The 21,252-nt window shown below is 39.8% G+C and overlaps 2 protein-coding genes across 3 annotated transcripts in view; one reads left to right on the forward strand and one right to left on the reverse strand.

The window, feature by feature from the left end:
- LOC124153880 (leucine-rich repeat-containing protein 15-like) overlaps positions 1-21,252 on the reverse strand; it is a 299,604-nt gene that overhangs the window by 37,482 nt on the left and 240,870 nt on the right. For both annotated transcript variants that reach the window (XM_046527265.1, XM_046527264.1), the window contains exon 4: positions 7,740-7,836. In XM_046527265.1, coding sequence (XP_046383221.1) covers positions 7,740-7,750 — 11 coding nt within the window. In that variant the 5' untranslated portion in view covers positions 7,751-7,836. The remainder of the gene's footprint in view (positions 1-7,739; positions 7,837-21,252) is intronic.
- Positions 4,156-21,252, forward strand: part of LOC124153879 (sarcoplasmic reticulum histidine-rich calcium-binding protein-like) — a 267,667-nt gene continuing 250,570 nt past the window's right edge. The window contains exon 1 of the mRNA XM_046527262.1: positions 4,156-5,018. The gene's annotated coding sequence lies outside the window, so the exon portion shown is untranslated. The remainder of the gene's footprint in view (positions 5,019-21,252) is intronic.

The following is a 21,252-nucleotide window of genomic DNA, read 5'->3' on the forward strand; positions in this document are numbered from 1 at the left end:
AGATACAGTTTTCAGCATTTTTTGTCTATAGACATGAGTCACAAATACTTAGTTACTGAGAAATCGAAACGCAAGCATTATTTGGATGCAATTTTGAAGTTACTATGAAAACGGTTTTTCTTGGATATCCAGCCTTTTCGGCATTTTATATAATTCTTTGGATTTTTAAGTCATTAATTAGTTAAGGTAGGACGATTAAGGGAACGGGAAAATATTTGATTTTAACTGTTTGAAATAATTAATCCCACAATGGATGAGATTGCGCAATCGTGTTGTGAATACTCGCTCAAAGCTCTTGTTCAATTAAGCTCAAAGATTGTTTTTGTTCATCCAGAAGCTTTGAAGTTGAAAATTTCTCATTTAAATCCAGGGCGGAAAGATCGTCGGAAACAATCTCAGGAGTACTCGTTAGGTGTCAAGGGTGATTTTTTTCATATAAGTAGTTCAGATTGTGGAAAGAGTGAATGATTTTAGATGTAAATAATTTTTGCGTCTGAGTACTGTGATGGAATTGGCCTAGGGAACTGCATGCAGGAGGCCCAATTCCATCCCATAGAAGGCTGATTTCTGTTGCCACTTCGGTAGCAATTTAATCGCTTTTCAAAAATGTCCGCGGCGCGGTGATGAGTGCAATCCGATCCACTTCCTTTCCAATATTTATTAGTATAACGTTTTTAATTGCTAGGAATAGCATTGAAAGTTATGACTTTGATGGATCACATCATCATGTACATAAATTTCGGTTAATACCCTGAGTTATACCTTATTTACTCGTGAAATTCGGATCAATTTATCCTTAGAGAGGCTAGTGGCGACTTTTGTAAACCCATTTACATGCGCGGTGGGCGGCGACACATTTGGAGCCGCACTTGAGGATCCTCTTTTATAATAAACGCAGAATTGGCGGTCAAAACATAAAATGTATCTGCTGGTATTCTACCGAGGAATGAAATCAGTCATGCCAGAAGAGTGTTTTTAAATTTAACCCTCAAGTTCGTTATCTGATCTTCTCTTATCTTAACTTAAATACATCTCTTTCGCTATTTCTACCCTTTAACTTCTTATTGAATAGATTTTGGGAACATTTTCTCCTATTCGTGACGCATAGGTACCCACTACGATCCTCATTATTTACCCTTTCTTACGAAAAATTTTCAAGATCCTTGAAAATTTAAAAAATCATTTTAATTTTGATTTCCTCTCAACATTTTCTATAATTAACTGAAATTTAGTTGTTCCCTAAAATTAAAGTTAATTACAGAAAAAAGTCGTTTTCATCTATAATTTGTAGACCCTCCAATTAACATCAAGGATTTTGACGACAAGAATTAAAGTCACAATAAGAGATGTCTTCTGAAAATCCATGGATGCGAACCTGTTTAATAGATATTTTCGGAAATATATGAAAATTTATGCCAATATAATCAACCTTGAACACTTCGAAAGAACCGGGGTATCAACATTTTTCGATTTTCTTAAAGATAAAGACATTTTACTGAGGTTATTATGTAGCGTGGATTCCAATATGACCTTACTTCCGATTACTGCGCTGTCACCGTGGTCATATTGATTGCATAAGAAGGCGATTAACCAGGAATGAGTGAAGCAAGGAAGAAGTTGTCAATAGGATAGCAAAGACAATGAGGGACTACTACAAAAAGAAGAATCTACTCAAAGCTGAGAATGACAGAATAGCAGTAAGGAAAAATTTAATCAGATAATAAATATAGAGCATTATTCTGTGAGGGAGCGAGGCTTGGACGCTATAGACAGTAGAGAAGTTTAACAGTGGAAACATTGGAAATATGGTGCTACCGAATAATGATAAAATAAAACGGAAAGTAATGAGGATGAGTAGGAGAAAGAGAAGTCGTCTTAAAACTCTAAGAAGAAGTCATCCACACAATTAGATAGGATGAACTACTGAAGACAATCGTATAAGGGAAGGTGGATGGGAGGAGGGGTAAGGGACGGCCCCGAATTAGTTATATATGGCAGGTTATTGAGGATGTAAGAGAGGAGAAATACGTCACTATGAAAAAGCTGGGGAGAGTGGGAAGGCCAGGAAATTTGTTCGGGGGGAGGGGAGAGGGAGAGGCGGGGATCCAAATTCAGGCTGAAAATTATAGAAAAACAAAGTACTATGTAGAGGGTTTAAAACTAATTTCAACACTTTTCATGATCAAAACAACTTCATTTGGCAAAGAAATCATTTGTAAATTCATTATTTTTCAATGTTTTGTTTTCTTTTGTGAAGCAAAGCGATTTTGTTTTTATATTTCGATGCGGGGGGGGGGGGGGGGGGGGGCGGTTCGGACTCCTGGACCTCCCCCTGGCTACGTTACTGGCTGGCGAATAGGAGAGCGGCCTGGATAGCTGCGCACAACCAATCTTCGGATTGTTGAATTGTGATAAAGTCCCATCCTACGCATGAGATTTTGTACTCGATTGCTCCCAAAAAATTAGTTAGTGGCCATATTAACTATCGCAAGCGCTGATAGAACTGATGCAGGACGCCCCATGTTTTAAGTGTCACTATTGAGCCACTGATAAACCATAATGAGCATAATTAAATATCTGAAACCTACCTGAAACAAACTATTATTTCATATTGAAGTAAAAGAGGAGAAATGCGTCACTATGAAAAGGCTAGCGGGTAGGAAAGCGGAATGGAGAGCTGCGTCGAGCCAATCTCCGGATAGTTGATTTGTGATGATGATGACGTCCCAACCTGCGAATGAGATTTTGAATTCAATTGCTCCATATAAAATTACACGTAGAAGTCATATTACCTCGATATGAATATATTTTTCGATTTTCTGGGTGATAACTACATTTTACTGATGCAATAGGGTGGTTTCCTATTATTTTTTATTACCTAAATCGAAAGATTATTACTCCTGGAGTACATATTTCACGCTTTTAGATTTTTAAATGACGATATCTATTTCCCGCGATTAAAAGAAAAGTGAAAAATTTCAAGCGCGCGAAAACGCGACGGGTAAGTATGAATGCCGGGAAATCTCTCCGTGTGACGTATTTCTGCTTCCCGCTGCCGCAAGTGAGGTGACCTTGGGGCGAGGCTCTGAGCGCTGATACGACGCAGGCTGCTAGCGGGTAGCTGAGTACCCTGCTGGCTGGTAGCGCTTGGCTTAAATAAGGATTACTAATACCTTATCAAACGAAGAAAACTTTCCGACCTTAGCCAGTTTTAATAAGTGATTATTAAGACATGTTTCACTGAGCTCTGCGCCTCATGCATGCATTGGTAATCTCAGACGATGTATAACTCCTATCTTCTCGTATAGAAACTAGGTCCCTGAGACGTCACGTGGAGTGGCATCGCATGGGCGCCAATGTGGCCCTTTTCAAATGAGGATAAAAATGGACCAATGCCATTCGTCTAAACCGGTATTTCTAAAACGAAACAATTTGTATATTATGAATACAGTACTGGTGGGTGATGAATCGCAATCAATGCCTTTCGTTTTCTTTGATGAAAGAAACTACCCTATTTGGTTTGGATATATTCCTGATATTACGATAATTCAAATTTGACATTGATTCCGGTTACTGCGCCGACGCCGTGATCATTTGATGTGACTATGAAAAAGGTTAGCGGATAGGAAAGCGGAATAGATAGGTGCGTCAAGCCAATCTTACGATTGTTGACTTTTGACGACGATGTCTCTTGACGGCAGGACGTGGTCCACTGTCAAGAGCGGCACGGCGCGGGCGGCGCTCAGGGTACAGACAGTAGCGCCGCGATCGACACGGGGTGTGTGTGGCTGGAGAAATGCAGTTGTTGTCGACGAGGGAGAAATGGAAGCTCTCTCAATTTTATTCGCTCTTTCTCCGTGGACGCGCTCATTTGCCCGAGTTCCTACCCCTCCCAACAACCCCCCCTTACGAACCGCCCCTGACTCTCCCTCCCCTACCTCCGCGAGCCTAAACCACCACCACGGGGCTGCTGCCTCCCTTCAGTCTCGCCTCGTCCCTCCACGTGAACGGGTTGGTCGCTAAGGGGGGGCGCTGCCTGCCAGTCAACGGTCCCGTGGAGTCCTCATCCGTCCTCGCTATTTCCATTCGGTCCGAGTCTATTCGGCGTCCCTTTAAAAACGCGGAGGGAAGGGGTGGGTGGGGGAGGAAGGCCGGCGCCTTTATAAGCGCGCTAGGTTCAGCGGAACATTGCGCGATTTCAGTTTGACGTCTCATCTGACGGACGCAAGCTGTACCGTAGGCGGAGAAGGATTTATGGCGTATAAAATGATCCAGCTGGGATAGAAAAATCTTATATTTCATGTTGGCGTCTTCTGTGACGGACGCACTGCTGCGTTTTAGCTTGAAAAGGACTTCGGACGCTTTTATGGGCCAGCTAGAGTGATCGAAAGACTTGGAGATCTCAATTTGACGTCCCTTCCGACGGACGCAGTGGCCCCTTGTGGTAAAGACAGAAGTCCTACGCTTAGATTAGCCTATTAGGGTGAACTCTACACTCGGCGAATAAGATGAGACACCTTCTCTGACGGTATCAGTGCTGTCCTCAAGGAGTCATTCAGGGATCCACGTTGTGGTCAGGAAGCGATAGATAGTTTCTGCACTCTTAGATCTCGAGCCTGAAGTCTCTTCGTGGCATGCCGGTCATCTGAACGGACGCTTAGTTCACTGAAAAAAAAACTGTTCGGACTTCATCTGTGGACCACTTCCTATCATCCATTTTGGTGAAAAGAACCCTGGTGTATCCAAGAGACCATCCTCCACGCCTTGCGGTCCTCCGAATCCGGAGAAGAATAGTTTCGCCCACCGCAACCGGAGTTAGGGTCTACAATCTTCCCCCGAGGAAGTGTCGCATTCGCCGCCGGGGAGTCTCGAGAGGAACAACGCCACACCCACGGCTGAGGTCGTCGTTCGACTCCCCCATTTGACTTGGCAGGCCTTCGTCATTGGCGCGCGCCGGCTGTCGCCGCGGGGTGCCTTGAACCTTCTGCAGACAGTGCTAGTGACAGGGACACAACCAGGTGAGTCGGAAAGTGCCGGTCAAGCGGTCTTCTTCTCGTCTCCATTACCTTCTTACCGCCTGCCGTTAGAACGCCTCATGTTCTTGCGATAAACGGCTGTCGATGCACTCCGCGTTCCATCCCCGTAGTAAATATTAATTATAGAAACACTTATCGGCTTCTGCGCATGAAATCTAACTTGAAATATGAAATTTTATACCACTTATGGGTATGATTGGCGTAGTGAGATGATCGGCATTAATGGCAAGTTGTATATTTCGATTGTAAACTTTATTACGGCATTCATAATTAACAGCGATAACTCTTGGTAGGAATTATTTATATATGCGAGTATGTTGTTTTTAGCTCAATTTTTTAAATAAAAAACCTGAAACACTTACGACAATTATTACCACCCTGAATACCTTACATTGCCCTTTTAAATAAATTAAAACTAAGATCTTCTCGTATTAGTTTTGATGAGGGCTTACTGCAGAGTACTTTTCCATAACCCTTAGCAATATGATCTTTTCAGTGCGTAAGTTAACCGAGAGAAATATCCATTATGTATTTAGATGGCAATTCAGTTACCTATATCTCTAGTTATCTATCTACTTATCTCTTCACAGAAGCCGATTGCGTTTTACTAGCTTCATGCCTCTCATTTTTTAGTTGGTTCCATCATGACATTATTAATTCGAGTTTGACTCGTTAACGTTACTGGCAGACAAATAAGGACAGTTAAATGTATCCTTGAAACGACTGTAAAATACTGGTGAGGTGAATGGAATGAGGGGAAAGATAAATTGTATTTGTGTTGGACGTCCTCGCAATTTTTGTTTTCCATTTAGTGTGTCTCGCTTTGGGGGGAATCGCGAATCTAACAACAGGGGTACACGGGGATTGATGATATTCCATGGGTTGAAATAAGTTGACGTATGCCTTTCCTGAGTTTCATGAATTCCTGATTGTGAAATTACATATTTTTTTAGTAGAAAGTGTTTGGGTAAATTGATATATTTAATTTTAGTGGATACATGTATGTACGTATTTGTAACGCATTCCCTCCGAGCCATTTTACTATCGTTTACTTGGGTAATTTATTGTGCTTGGGTACTTTAACTCAGCTATCGGGATACTTTTTATTGATAAGTAATTAATTCATAATCTTTCGTTCTGTCTTAATTTAGAGGCAATGGTTAAGTAATTCCATCTGAAAAAAGCATTGGTACATTAAAAAATTAAATTGTTTATATCGTAGATGAGGATGTTTATACCGTGACGTCAATATAGTTGTACCATTCTAAGTTGTCTGTGGTCGTTGAACAGTCAGCCAATCAGTGAAAACCTATGATTACGGTTGAATGATGTAAGGTTAAGTTCCGTGCGACGCAAACATGCCACCTTTGTACTCATCAGGTTATAGTGTCAACTTTACTCACATAGTTTTTGTTTCTTTCTTGAGATAACACGACTGTTTCGCCAAAAGAAAGTAGTTTTATCGATATAATAGTATTAACCATTAACTTAGCATAATTTCGTCGCCTAGAATACTTTTATGAGGCCGATTAAACATAGTGACATTAGCAAATGTGTCAGCTTGCATTACTGATTATTTCAACTTACTTGTTCCTTTATTTCACTCTGTGGTTATTGTTAATTATTAAGTATACGCTAGAAATTACGTGAATTTCTGTTAGGTCGGTTCTTTGGATTCCAACTGATAATAATTTGAGTTTTTGTCATTGATGCCAATAATCAGTCAAATGTTTTTAATCAAATGCACATTAGAAATAAAATTCTTATTATTGCTACACACATTACTCTCCGAACTCGCCACTGCAAGATTTATTGTTAAATTTTAACATTCAAATCCGGTTAACTATGACCGTGTAGGACGATCCTATTTTGTGGTAGACGCAATTTTATCACAGAGATGTCTTGCTGGACGAACAGTACTTCGATGGGAATATAATTTTATGTCTACAATTATTAGTGTTAATTGGATATCAGTTGGACTATCGCATAGATAATTTATCATTGTGAATATTTAATTAGCATCAACCTTGTCATGAATCCTATTTTGAGCATCATATTTTTACGCTATACAGCAGATCAAGAACTTTTTAGTTTACGCCACTGAGCTCCAAGACTATTTTTATTTTACTTAGATGCGTATTTTTTAAAAGAACAGTAATTAAAAACATGATGTGCTGAAATAACTTCGAGAACTTCGGAAGAGTTGATGATGGCTCCATATAGTTTTCAGTGAGTAAAGAGTAGCAGTATTCAGGCCCAGTAACAAAGAATCTTTTTTTAACATTATTTTTAACCTGTTCATTAAAATTAGAAGGTTTTCGATTGTAAAAACATTCGATGATTTCTCGGACCTCGCTTTTCTCAGGTAAATGGAGGCTTGGGATTTTATTGTGCTTGCGGCTGTGCTCAAAAATCGTAAACCAACGTATGATGAAACCAAACTGAAATTCGTGTGGTCGCAGTCTTCAAGCGCTATTCTCACTGTGGGTTGGTATTAAAAGAATTGAAACTAGACACGTATTAGCAAAACATTCAGCTGCTCGCTATGTTGCAAGATGCAAGCAATTCTGTCACACAGAGCTTGGCTAAACCTGTCCCTTTTCATTATAATTCCTTTTGCAGGTGATTCTTATTGCACTGTACTTTTTGACAGCATGTAAATCACATGCAGGGCTAAAACTATATTTTATAATGAATATTTACTTTTGTTTCATATCTTCCTACCGAATGGGTAGTGTGGTCATCTATGTATTTTCAATTAGGCTGGAGTTGCACCGAACTTCCCCGTCGAATTGAAGACCTGTAATGAACAAAGATGATATAAATTAGAGTCAATAAATCGTGCTAAGTAAGATTTAAGTATTTGCATGAGTTTGTTTTAGATAAAAATATTATTTATCGAGCTTGCTACAGGAAATATTTTTTTTTGTTTCAGCCATCAATATGGAAAGCAATGTGACGCATGACTTTATGAAAGATGCAATGCACACTGTCATTATGAGGCCTAATGAAGATGGATGATCGGAGCTCTCGAGAGCAGTGATATAGGCTTATTCGCTAATTTTTTAGCGCTCAATCAAATACTTGTTTTGAATAATCAAAATAGCCGTATTATCAGTTTTATTTTCATTTGCCTGATTTCGGAGTAAAAGCGAAGCGTCAAGGTATTAAACCCTAACAGTGTAAAGGATTTGTGAATTTCACCCTCCTCTCCCCTACTAATTCTAGGAGTCACCTTACCCGTCCGCCGCTTTCCTTCGTACGGATTGCACAGTTATTTAACCTGCGTTCACTTGGAGCCACGAATTTCCGAGAAGTTACTCTTCTTCCTCGAATATAAATACCTCAAATGTACGAAGGTGTGTCTTTATGCAAAAATATTTTTTCATCAAAAATATTTCCCTTCCGTCTTTTGAATTTATTAATACTAAAGCGAGTTTACATCAGATATGTGATCGATCCTCTTATTTCAGTGACATGTGAGCGCATATGTATGAGCGGATAGAGTAAGGGCTAAAACCTGCCATAGCCACAGAATTTTTTTGTGAGCATGACATTTCTAACTTGAAGACTTCCGTGAAGTTTTATTTTAAGCACGTTTTTTTAAGTTTCCGTGGTAGCTACTGACGTCAGAATTACTTAGTTTTCTTGGTATAACATATTGTTTCCTAGGAAGGTACGGTTTGCAATGTAAACAAGACTTCTTTTGGTGGATAAACGGTTCTCGGGTTAATAGGGTAGTTTCCTTCATCAAAGAAAACTAAAGGCATTGATTGCGATTCGTTACCCAACATTAGTGTATTCATAATATACAAATTATTTGGTTTTAGAATTATCGGATTAGACGAATGTCAATGGTCAATTATATCCTCATTTGAAAAAGGCCTGATTGGCGCCCATGCGATGCCACTCCACGTGACGTCACAGGGACATAGTTTCTATACGAGTAGATAGGAGTTTTACATCGTCTGAGATTGCCAATGCATGCATGAAGCACAGAGCTCAGGGAAATATGTCTTAATAATCACCTATTAAAACTGGCTAAGGTCGGAAAGTTTTCTTCGTTTGATAAGGTATTAGTAATCCTTATTTAAGCCAAGCGCTACCAGCTAGCATGGTACTCTGCTACCTGCTAACATCCTGCGTCGTATCAGCGCTCAGAGCCTCGCCCCAAGGTCACCTCACTTGCGGCAGCGGGAAGCAGAACGACGCCACGCGGAGTTTTCCCGGCATTCATTATTAGCCGTCGCGTTTTCGCGCGCTTGATATTTTTCACTTTTCATTTAATCGCGAAAAATAGATATCGTCATTTAAAAATCTAAAAGCGTGAAATACGTACTCCAGGAGTAATAATCTTTCGATTTAGGCAATAAAAAATAAAAGGAAACCACCCTATTATTTCATAACGGCAAACGTTTCAAGCTCCGTCTCGGCGCTCATCATCAGGGCTGAATGTTGATTTATTCAAATATTCAAAGAATCAACCCGGTGGGGATCCCGAGAACAGTTTACCCACATAATTCGCCAGGAAAGCATCAAATCACATTTCACAAGACTTCGTTTAGTTGATATGCCTTCGGCATCCATGATTAAAGCGTCGCGTCGTGTTATGTTAATAGGAAGTGTCATTCTTTTTCTACTCCTTCGTTTCTCGTGATAATATTTTTATAGAATATGACATTGTTATTTGAGTAAATAAATGCATAATGAAACTGACCATTGGCTCGAGCCCCGTCTAAGGAATGGAGACCAGGCGAGAAAATTCCTCCTCCATGGATTTCGCAAAAGTAGTGTGTAAGCGCGCCAATTCCATTGCACTTTAAATGGTTTATAATATTGTTTTAAATAATCAGTTCATTTGGTTGAATTTTAAAATTACTCCATGAAATCCGTTGTAATTTACCAGATTATTGTCTTTCGTTCGAAAGGCTCTGTGTCTATGGCTGTATCTTATCAACAAGAAAAGTAATGTACTTTTTATTCATACTCAAATTTTATGAAAAGCTATAACCAAATATTGACTGTTAACAGGTATTTTGAATGAAATGTTCACTTTGAAGAAAGGTAAAATCAAACGAAGTTAAAGTTCAGGCGTTTTGAAATATAGCCCAAATCCTTGAAAACGATTGTCTCTAAAACTGAAACTTTTGGTCAGCTCCGCGCAAAAGCTTTTAAACGATTTAAAATTTTCCTGATGAATTATACTGATGAATTCTTCTCGGGTTCTCAACCAGGTTAACTCTTTCGCGAAGTCGACGTTTCGGGAGACGACTAGTCTCCCAAGTTCAAGGCGTGTTATTCAAAGAAGGTCCGATTTCACGCTGAACCGCATCGACGGAAACGTCGGACTATACGACCGAGTTAACCTGGCTGAAAACCCGAGAAGAATCCATCAAAAACTTCTAGTTTACTCGTTATTTTAAAACCTTGTGTAGGTAATTTCACATGCATGTGTCCGGAGACTCATATTCATCTGGCATGTCGTGATGAAATACAGAAGACGAAGTCTCAACGGAAGGGCGTCTATTTAATTGTCGATTAGTGTCACAATGCCCACGGCAGAACCTTGTGGGTGGGTTGATGAACTAAGGAAAATCTATGCGAGTCGCTCACCATCAGGCTACGCGACCTATGAACTCAAAACAATGCCCGCCAACGCGATCGTTTTCTCGTGAAACTCATGGCAGTGTCCACGACCGTGGCTACACCCTACTAGTTGTTACAAGAATCAAGTTATGATGGTGACTACAAAGACCAGCGTGACAGCGATTTAAAACTTGCCTACTGTTTATTTATGTGCACTCCTGAATGTTACTAAAATCACTGAATGATGTATTTATCCTTTTAATTCTGTACACAATGGGATGTTATCATTTGATTATTTTATAACCGGTAGACTACTTTGTAATTAATTATTTATTTTTGTATTCATTGATGTGATTGTTCTTTAACACTACGTTTGAGTTTTTCTTATATTAATTATGTTTAATACGATGTAAACTTCAAAAAGTGTTGAAAAAAACGTGAATAAGTGGCGTAACTATGAGGGGATGAGGGGATAGATTCCCCCCAGAGCCTCAAAGAAATAACAAAATATTTAATATTGTCTAGTTTTGACATATAATGACAGCATCTGCTTAAAGTTAAATATCATTTATTAATGATGTAAAATGTATTTCAGTCATGTCATTTTTTTTTAATTTCCCGTTGCCTGGGGGGTCTCCACCCCAGGACCCCTTCATCCCCCCGAAAGCATATTCCTAGTTATGCCACTGCCGTGAATAATAATACTATTAATATCATTGCTATGCGTGAAGTGAGACGCATACTGTGAATTACTTGATTTGAAACTTCGGCAGCATTACGACATTTTACCAACTTCGGGGTGTATCTTATTTTATGGTCTTTTTTTAATTCCCAGTACGGTCATCTCGAAGTGTTGAAAATGCACGTGCAGAAATCGGATAGCGCGAGAACTCTCCATCCACTTCCTCGCGTAGGACTCGTAAAACCCGTAACTACCTATCGTGAGTCCCGCATCGACCTCTTTTGTCATTCCCCGCGTTGCTGGATGGAGGGAAACGTCCACGTATACTTCATCCTTCCGACTGGTCTTTATACACGTTTAGTTGGTACATTAACCGCTTTGACGCGGCCTTCGGACCTTCGCGACTCACCGTGGGAGTAGCACTGGGATATGCAGGTATGGAACAAGGTGGGAGGCGAAGAAAGGTGTGCTAGCACGAATAAGGATCCGATGTCTGTGTGTGGGAGGCGAGGTTCGCGTGGGGGGGTTATCGAGAAACTTTTTCTCATTTGCCGGGGTTTAGGCTTGCGAATGAATAGTCTTCCATTCTTTGGTCGACATTTTGTAAAGTTTCTTTTGCATGAACAGGCTTGGGAACTTGCAAGTGGATGAAAAGTTTTCTTTTAGATAAAATTTATTCTAGAAATTAACCAGCCTTGGCAGCTTAGAGGCATGTGCTTTCTCTGTATCAAAAATCAGAAATTCGCAATGTGTTCGTGGTTCTATCCGCTCAGTAGCTGTTCTTCTGTGCAATTTTGATGCTGATTTAAATTGACATTCTTATCAACACCGAGAATGCTCAGCCCTAATGATATCAATGAAACGTTGGCTAAGGAATATCATTTCCCCGAGATCGGCACCAAAATTTTACTAGAAAAGTAAGGCAGTGATTCTTCCGGGTTTTCTTCTGCGTTATCCATATTTTTAATAGCTATTTTTTCTTTTCAGCGAATGCTTTTCAGAGGAAAAATAAGTGATCGCTTGACCCTTAATTTTCCGAATCACACGGCCTTTCTTTCGTCCCTTTTTCATCACTTCTTCGGTCTCTTTCCATATTTACAACTGTCATTCCGTTAAAAGACAAACTTGGCGTTACAATCGCTGATAGCGGCCGTGCGTTATGATTGGCTGAGAGACGGTGTCAGCGATGGTTTCAGCGACGGAAAGAAGGACCAGCCGAATGATGGAAAAAGGGAAGTGACTTCTCATCCCTGTAACCTTTGGTGAAAATGATAGCATGAAACCGTCATTTTTCGCTGGCGATATCGCTCGAAAGGACGCAATTTTCTTCTTTCGCCCATGCTGCTGTGTCCGTTTTCCTCTAATATGCTGCGGCTCTATAGTGGGACTACTCAACCTGCCACCATTTGTGCCCATCTGCTTAAGGTGCGTCTACACTGATTGTGATTAACATGCTATATAAACAAGTTACATATAGCATGTTTTACGAAAAAATTACAAATCCGTGTAATACGCTTCATGTAACATTGTGTTATAAAACAAAAAATAGTGTTATACAGCAAGTTTTTTGGTTTCCCGCTTCGTCTGGGAAACCAAAAACTTGCTTTATAAGGCTATTTTTTGTTCTCTAGCACAATGATACATGTAGCGTATTACACGGATTTGTAATTTTATCGTAAAACAAGTTATGTGTAACTTGTTTATATAACTTGTTACTCAGTGTAAATGCACCTTTATGTAGATATGTGCCAAGCCTAACATTCCTTACTCGTGGCGCTTTACTGATTCGCATGAAATTTAACTGTACATGCACTAGTAACTGAGAAAATATTTTTTTTACTGGTCAGGCCAATAGAAAAACGTCGCGTTTGACGGTGGAGGTGCGGGTGGAAGGGGAAGTGGATGAGGAAGGCATCCACTCACTCAACGAGACTAACTGTTTAAGGTGTGTGCATCAATTATGCGGCGAACCGGGCGTAAACGAGTTTCCTGGATCTCGGATAGGACGCAGTGCAAGGAAAACGCCACATCGTCAGTTCTTCCGATGCATCTCGAGAATTATTCTTTCATTCTTTCGCGTCCTCCACAACCTTGGCTTTTTGTTCATCCTGCTACAAAGCAGGTGGACAGACGTTCCATCAGTCAGTGGCGCCGACTCCATGGGGCCTGAGGGGGCCTGAGCCCCCTCAAAAATTCGTTATGGGTGTGAGGAAAAAATGTTTCAGGCTTGTCGATTTTCCCCGGAATACCCAGATATCGAGATTAGAGTTATCAGGGTGTCAATGTTGATCATGTGACTATTCTAAAATGCTTAAAAGAAACATTCATGGTGAAACAAAAAACACAGTACTATTCCACAAAATTTATTTAAGCTGTCTACTAGTTTCGACGTTTACACCGTCATTATCAAGACTTAAAGACGGTGTAAACGTCGAAACTAGTAGACAGCTCAAATAAATTTTGTGGAATAGTACTATGTTTTTTGTTTCACCATGAATATTTCATCGTTCCACCAAGTAACGCCCAAATCAGTTGATTTTATTCTTAAAAGAAACTTAAAACTCACTACTTATAAAATTTCCTGGGCCAGTTTGGCCCCCAATATTTTTTGTAAGTCGGCATCCCTGTTCCATCTTCATAGCAACCTGCTACAAAATCGTTTGGCATCTCTCTCTAGTAACTCCCAAAGGTAATATTTTTGTTTGAAGTTTCAGGATTTATGTGTGTAGTAATAATTTTCTTAGCGTTTTTTCCGTTTTTGTGGAATTTTTCTTAAGTTGCGGTTGGTTTTGAGCAATGACATTGTGGTTATGATTGGTGAGGTTAAGGGTAACTCTCTTTTCATTAAAAGCGCGTTAAAGCCTTCTTAAAATTGTTATAAACCCGTTTGGTATAAATTTGTGATCACATGATGGATCTGATCAGCTGATTCGGACGACTGCGTTAGTTTAATTAGGCTGGAAATTTCATTTCCATGGAGGTAAGTGCTCATGAAAATAAGACACATCAGGATGCTGTATGAAATGTTTTATTAGTATTTTCATAGGGATATTTTTTCATTTCCCAAGTTATTAGTTAGCGTATTCAAGGTAGGCCACGATTTTGATGATGCTGCGCACTTTTAGCGCTCTTGTGTTTCTAAATTCAAAGGTTACCGGGAGTATATTGAAGAATTTTATTAGAGTTATAAGACTAGAGTATCCGCCCCTGTCTCATATCCGCCCTTGGTGGTGGCGGCGTAGATTTATCGCCTGCCAAACAAGAAGTCGCGGTTTCGAGTCCCTCCTGGATTTGCGTACGAACGAACAACCATGCCCCTATCTAGGGCATAGTTGTTCGTACACGTGTAATTGTTAAATTTGTTGAATATTCCAATGTAAAATGGCCTAAATGTGCTGTATTCGGAGGTATGGTAATAAATAAAATAAAATAATGAATTGACGATTAGTAGTCTCGTTCGCTGATTGGCTACTGTTGTATCTCACGTACGCGTTCAGTAATAGAAAACATAAAAAAATATGGAAATGGGGATGGTAATCCCTATCATCGCTGCCATCTCTAAATACGATGACGTAGGAGAGTCAAAATTGTCATTACCACTATCCCTGAACTGGAAAATGATCGCGTGGTTCAAGTCATCCATATCCACTTTTTAAAAGGAATTACACAGCTTTATTACGTAAATGAGCCAATACATAATATATACCACACGTTTAACGCATGTAAGACGGTTGTGAACTACAAAAAGACCAGTTCCGCTACGGTTAATGGCGAAAGTCACAGTGAACGAGATACAGCTGTCTAGTGGCGCCGCCGAATGAAATGCGCGCGAAACGGAAACAGGCATAACTCTTAGCCACTATATTCTTGGGTCTCCTTTAATGGAATCCCCTTTGATCCATGGAATGGAAATGGAGTCGAGGAAGAGTGGGCGGAGAAGTTTTCTCGAGCCTCTCTTGCCGAGAATCATGCGTGTTTTTTTTCCCGCCTGCGTCACACTGCCTTGCCGCCCGGTGGAATCCCCGCCGCAGGAAATCCCGAAGAGGGCGCGGGAGGGGCTTGGGCGATTCCGCGGCAGACGCGGCGGACGTAAGAGGGCGGAGGTCAATGTCGTAAGATGCCGCGGAATGGAAAGGCGGGAGCGTGCGCAGAATGCCTATTTGGTGAGCAGTTCGCGGAATATGGCTAATTGTTAGTTCCCTCCCGTCACTCAAAGGTGGCTCTGTCTACTCTTATGGCGTCATTTGGACGGGTAAGTGCGTTGTCAAATGCATGTCCTCAACTCGCTTTCGCTCTTCGGGGGCCTCTTTGCCGCCCGGAAAAAGCCTGTGGCCCTCTCAAGTCACTCTGTTAGCTCTTACTATGTTTTTAACCCAGCGAAGCAAACCCGTATCTTCCTCCTTTTTTGAGATAATAATTCAGGAAGTATTGAAATTGCACGATTTGGCCGAAATTAAAAGTGTTCAAATGGGTCTTAAGATTGGTTTATCGACCCATCATGTGATCTAGATTTTAAAAAAATTGAAAAATATTTTGAAAAAATCGATTTTTTAAACCCCTAATGCCCCCAAAAAGCAGAGAAAATGAGTTACTAGGCAACATTGAAATGGATAGAAAATTTTGTGTTTTGACAATCTTTCCGAGTGTTTCAGTCATTTTAGAGGGGGTGGATTCCATGACTTTTTGTCGTATCTCATCTCGTTCACCCGAAACATTTGTATGAATCAGTCAGTCAGTCACTGGTTGGAAGTGTGTTTTATAGTGTAGCAGGTCTCGACCGGAAGTATAATTTTTTTCCGACGCATTACGTGCTTAAAAATTCCTTTGACTCGAAATTTTCAGAGAATATTGAGTGTATCTTTATCAGCATGTGCATGTTTCAGAAATATTTCATCAAAGAACATACTGAGTCAACATTTGCTGATTAAAGATACAGGCAAATTTTTATTTAGGGCAACTTTTTATACCCTTGAAATGTTCAAGATGAAAGCACACGTTTTTAGCGAGTTATCCGTTACCGAAGGAGACCAGTCAAGCGGGAGTGATACGTCCTCTTAAAGGTTTGCGTTGGAGTCACTATCGGCATCTTCATCGGTCAACAATTCTGAGTATCGCTAGTTGTATTTTTTCGCATATGTATTATCGCATTACATATTTATGCATTTATTTTCTAAGCATCCTTTGCCACATGTTCCATACATATAGTAAATATGAAATAGAGCGATTTTTGGTTGGCGTCCTAGATTCAAATGGCAAAATCCAAGAAAACTAGAAGGACCTCATTGGATGACCTCAACGATTGCTTACATTTTGTTTATTAAGGTCGTAAATTTCATTATAGGTAACACCTGTGAAGAAGAACAAGTGTCCGTATTTTAATTATAACCATGCATAAGAAGTTCATTTGCTAACTTTTTGCCTTTTCCCTTGATAATACTGAATTTCGTTATTCTGCGTTGGCCCCATATTTTGGTAATGAGGAACTGATTACTTGGCGCTAAATAATATCTTTACGCCATTTTTCCGCGCATAAAATCTTGGAGTTCAGGCCTCTCGATATATTAAGGGATAATTTGGGATGGAAAGTGAAAAATAAAAAAAAACTGCATTTTGCTCATGTTTTCCACATCTCTATCCTGATATCTACTCTATTTCTAAGTTTATCTTAAAATAAAAATAATCCCTGGTCTCGGATCTTGGAACCCGGTACCTTAGGAAAAGGAGAAAAAAGAATGTGTTCGTTTACCCTGTTGACTATATACTTAAACAGAAATCTTTCCCGAAACGAGGTCATCCATGGGGTCCTAAAGATCACGCACACAAAACGTGACGTCATAGGGTGTTGCGGATGTTTCCGCCCAGACGAAGGATATGTAGCAACGTTTCTATGATGGAAGGTAGAGACATTAAACCACCACCTGCGTACACAGGTGTGAGAATCATTAATATCCGCCGCAAATGGCAACTATCGGCGCTTGCATTACTTTCGCCTTGTGCATACAAGCAGGCAAGTTTACGAGTGTGAAAGTGAAACTGAAAACACACCGAGCGTTCGTGTGTCAATTTTTTTATCACAATGGAAAGTGCAATCGCTATGTATGAGCGTGTTAGTGTCAGATTACGCCTGTCGAGTGTAAGACTCGGCCTCAAGGCTTCTTTCAATGCGCGAATGAATTTCTTTTATTCACAATCGGGACTACTACTAGGTACTGTCTTTAAATCACGAGGTGCTTCTACCTCACTTCTACCTCACCTTGCTCTCTTTTCAAAGAAATTATGCAAACGTTTAATGATAGTTTTTTGATTCGTTACACCTTTCCAAAATATCCATATTGAGTAGTGAACGAATGGAATCTATATTTGGAATGCTCCTGGCTCATCAATAGCTGAATGACAAAGATCAGGACTTTGGATTTTATTTCAAGTAATTTGGATTGATAAAGCGCTTAAAAACAAATGTACTAATTTAACTCCCATTACTAGCTGTTAATAATTTGCTCTATAAGACCTAAAATTAGTTTACCCAGGATCTTACCAATTTCATATAGGCTTTCCCTTGGTTCCTCTTAGTAATATGACGGCATAAAATGCATGGCTGTTTATATAGTGGACTTTAGAAATTGATTTTTCCTCTACTTGAAATGCGTGCTTACTTACACGTGAGGTGAAGTCCATAACGGCTTACTGCTGGTGAGGCAGTGTGGATGTTGTTTTTCGGGTGAACACAGCATGCTAATTCAGCTCTTTCCCGTCCCATAACCTACCATATGCAGTTTCAAACTATACATTCATTAATGGTACATTTTCCCCACGATTATACACTATCTTTCAAGTTTAACTTCTATACAAAGTGTTTACGTTCGTAAGGAATTCACTACATGGTCAGTAGTGAATATTCACCCGGGGATTTCCTTCTTGAATTGAATCGTCCGCATCAATTTCGGAACACCAACAATTCACCATCTTTATCACAAAAATATGTATATCGCTTGAAAATTCTAGTGCATAACCAAATTCACATGGATAGCATTGGCACTCAAACAAAAAATGGAAACAGACATTAATGTGCTGTAATGGTTTTCAAAACTAGTGCTTTTTCAGGTTTAGTAAAGATTCAACTTACTATCATTTAACAGAATCTAAACATTATAAGATGGCCTCTTTTTTCTCACTCTACTCGATATTTCCTCATTATTCACCCTGTCTCTCCACGTATGATACTCAACTTCTCATATGGGGTGTATAATAAAAAAGCTACGCATCTACGTAAGCTGTAGACTGCATATGTACATCGAATGTATGCTTGCATTGATCATAACTTCAATTTTTACAACTGGAATCGTTTGCTCTAACTTGCATATGATTTTTTACCCTAATATGTAATAATTCCTGCACCACCTTAAACAGCGCCTTTTACATCGGGGTTCTTACCTTAACAATTCAAAGTATACGGACATCCATGGTCTGGATAGGGGCAACTCACCCAGGCGAGACTCGAACCCGCAAACTCTACTGCGGCACTTTACCCCGTCGCCACGGAGGCCGGCTTAACGTTAGATTTAATTATCAGTCTGATACCTTCACGAATATTACAAGAGAGGATTCTCAAGTCGTCGTCTATATGTGTTGTCAACCACTGCTCATTTCATTGGGTTTACGTAATTCGCCACTCGCGTCGCTGCAGGACGAATTGATCCGAGTTTCACGGGGAATTAACGTATAAGTATGGGTGTTAATTGAGATTTATGTACTCGGTGATGTGATCTATCAAAACTTTTCCATGCTATTCCTTGCAATTAGAAACTTTATAATGCAAAATAAGCGGTTCGCATTGCACTGATTACAGCGCCGCGGACATTTTTGAAAACCGATTAAAATGCAGCCAAAATGGCTACATAAATCACCCTTCTTTGGGATGGAATTGGGCCTCCCTTTATGCAGTTCCTATGGATACCTTTTTGAAGAAAAGAGTAAATAGCGAAAAATCGAATACAAGGAACAAGGGGAATGCATAGAGGAGGTCCAATTCCATCCCGTAGAACACTGATTTCTTTACTACTTTCATCGAATATTTTGCAGTATAATGTTTTTAGTTGCGAGGAATAGCATGGAAAAGTTATGAATTTGATAGATCACATAATCATGTACAAAAATTTCGGTAAACACCCTTAATTATGCGTTATTTCCCAGTGAAACTGGGATCAATTTGTCCATCAGCGACACAAGTGGTGACTTTTGTAAACACATTTAAGTGCGGAATGGGTGACAACACTTATAGAAGACACCTGGTGGTCCTGTCTTGTTATATTCATGGATATAGATATCAGTCTGATACCTTAATGAAGAAAAAAAATAAGTAACGAAAAATTGAATCCAAGGAACCTGAGACACGAGACTGGGGTGCGTGCATTCCCCATCGTACCACTATTTCTTCCCACCCGTGATTCCGACCCTACTTCATGGCGTTTCCTGGAATCTCCTCTTGCGCCGCATCTCTCTTCGACTGTTTTTTCTCCTTCTCTCTCCCTCCCTCCCTTGCCGACGAATTCCAGGCCAAACGCTCTTTACGCCGAGAGTTCACCTCCGGTTCGAGTTCCATGGCTGCCGAGAGTGGCGTGATTCTTCTTGTGAGTGTGTCTGTGTGGCAGATCAGTTAAAAGGCCTGTAGCGCGCGAGTGTCTCTCTGAGGACTGGTCTAACAGGTGGCTCACGCGTGGGTGCCTATACTGACGTGTCCGCGACAGGAGCGGTGGGGTGGGGGAGGAAAAGGGTCAACGTTTTGATGGGTCGCGTTCGTAATGTTCCCGAGAACACTTCAAAACTTTTGTGATGATGAAAACAATAAAGATGCATCCTGCAAGCATATATTGACATCACCATCCGCAAGGTGACACCTCTTGAGAAATAAATGATATACAATATTATTGGCCCGATTTTCAATACGTCACCTACGATAGATTGTTGACGAGTTCTCTTTGAAATGAAAATTCATCAATAGTAATCATAAAAACAGCTGTAGTATTTTCACACATTTTTTCCACACTATTTTATTTGTTCAAACAGTTTCAACGTTCACAAGCCATTATGAAGATACTACTCTTGGTAATGACGTGTTAACGTTGAAACCGGTGGAGAAAATAAAATATTTGCGAGGATTAATTTGCGAGGATTTTGTGAATCAATTTACAATGCTTTTCCTTTCTAAGAAAAAAGTAACACTTAGGACAGGAAACATAAATATATAAAATTACGCCTATTATATTTAAAATCGATATTATCGGTAACATATTATAATTTTAAAACCATTCGAAATGTATAATCCCTTCCTTTACGCAAATTGGTGGACAAGCATTCGTCAAATTTATATTATTGGTAAGTCAGAACGTCAAATTTTAATGCGGAAGACCTGTACTATGCACATATATTTACTTTTTTTAGTTCTTGAAAGACAAAGGTGTAAGAAAAAAATTTCAATGCTTGTACATGTTTGTGACATTTTCAAGGATATTTTAGTATCGTAAACTTTCCTATCATTATTCTCGCCATTAGGAATGAAGAAGATTCACTGAAAAACGAAATAAATACTATCCTTCTTCATTCTCAATTCCTTCCGGTGCATCAAAGAGCCAAAAGCGCATTCACAAACTTCTCAGGAGTTAATGGGAGGTGGATGACTTTAAACATTAATGCACTATCTTATAGCACGAAAGTATGATTAGAAACTGGAAGAAAATAGTGGAGCTTCTCATAGTTTTCTTTCAAAATAAGCATTATAATGTGATGTGTTTATAAAATTGAAAAGTAATTATTGAGGAGGAAGGAGTAAAATGAAAAAGGTTAACTTTAGCTAATTTTCACACCTAATTCGCTAAGAAATTACCTCCCGACTATTTTATGATGAGTCGACTTGTGGTGGCGCTTGTTAATTATTTCTAGCACGAAACATGG

This window comes from Ischnura elegans, chromosome 2, assembly GCF_921293095.1.
Source record: "Ischnura elegans chromosome 2, ioIscEleg1.1, whole genome shotgun sequence".
Lineage (NCBI taxonomy): Eukaryota > Metazoa > Arthropoda > Insecta > Odonata > Coenagrionidae > Ischnura > Ischnura elegans.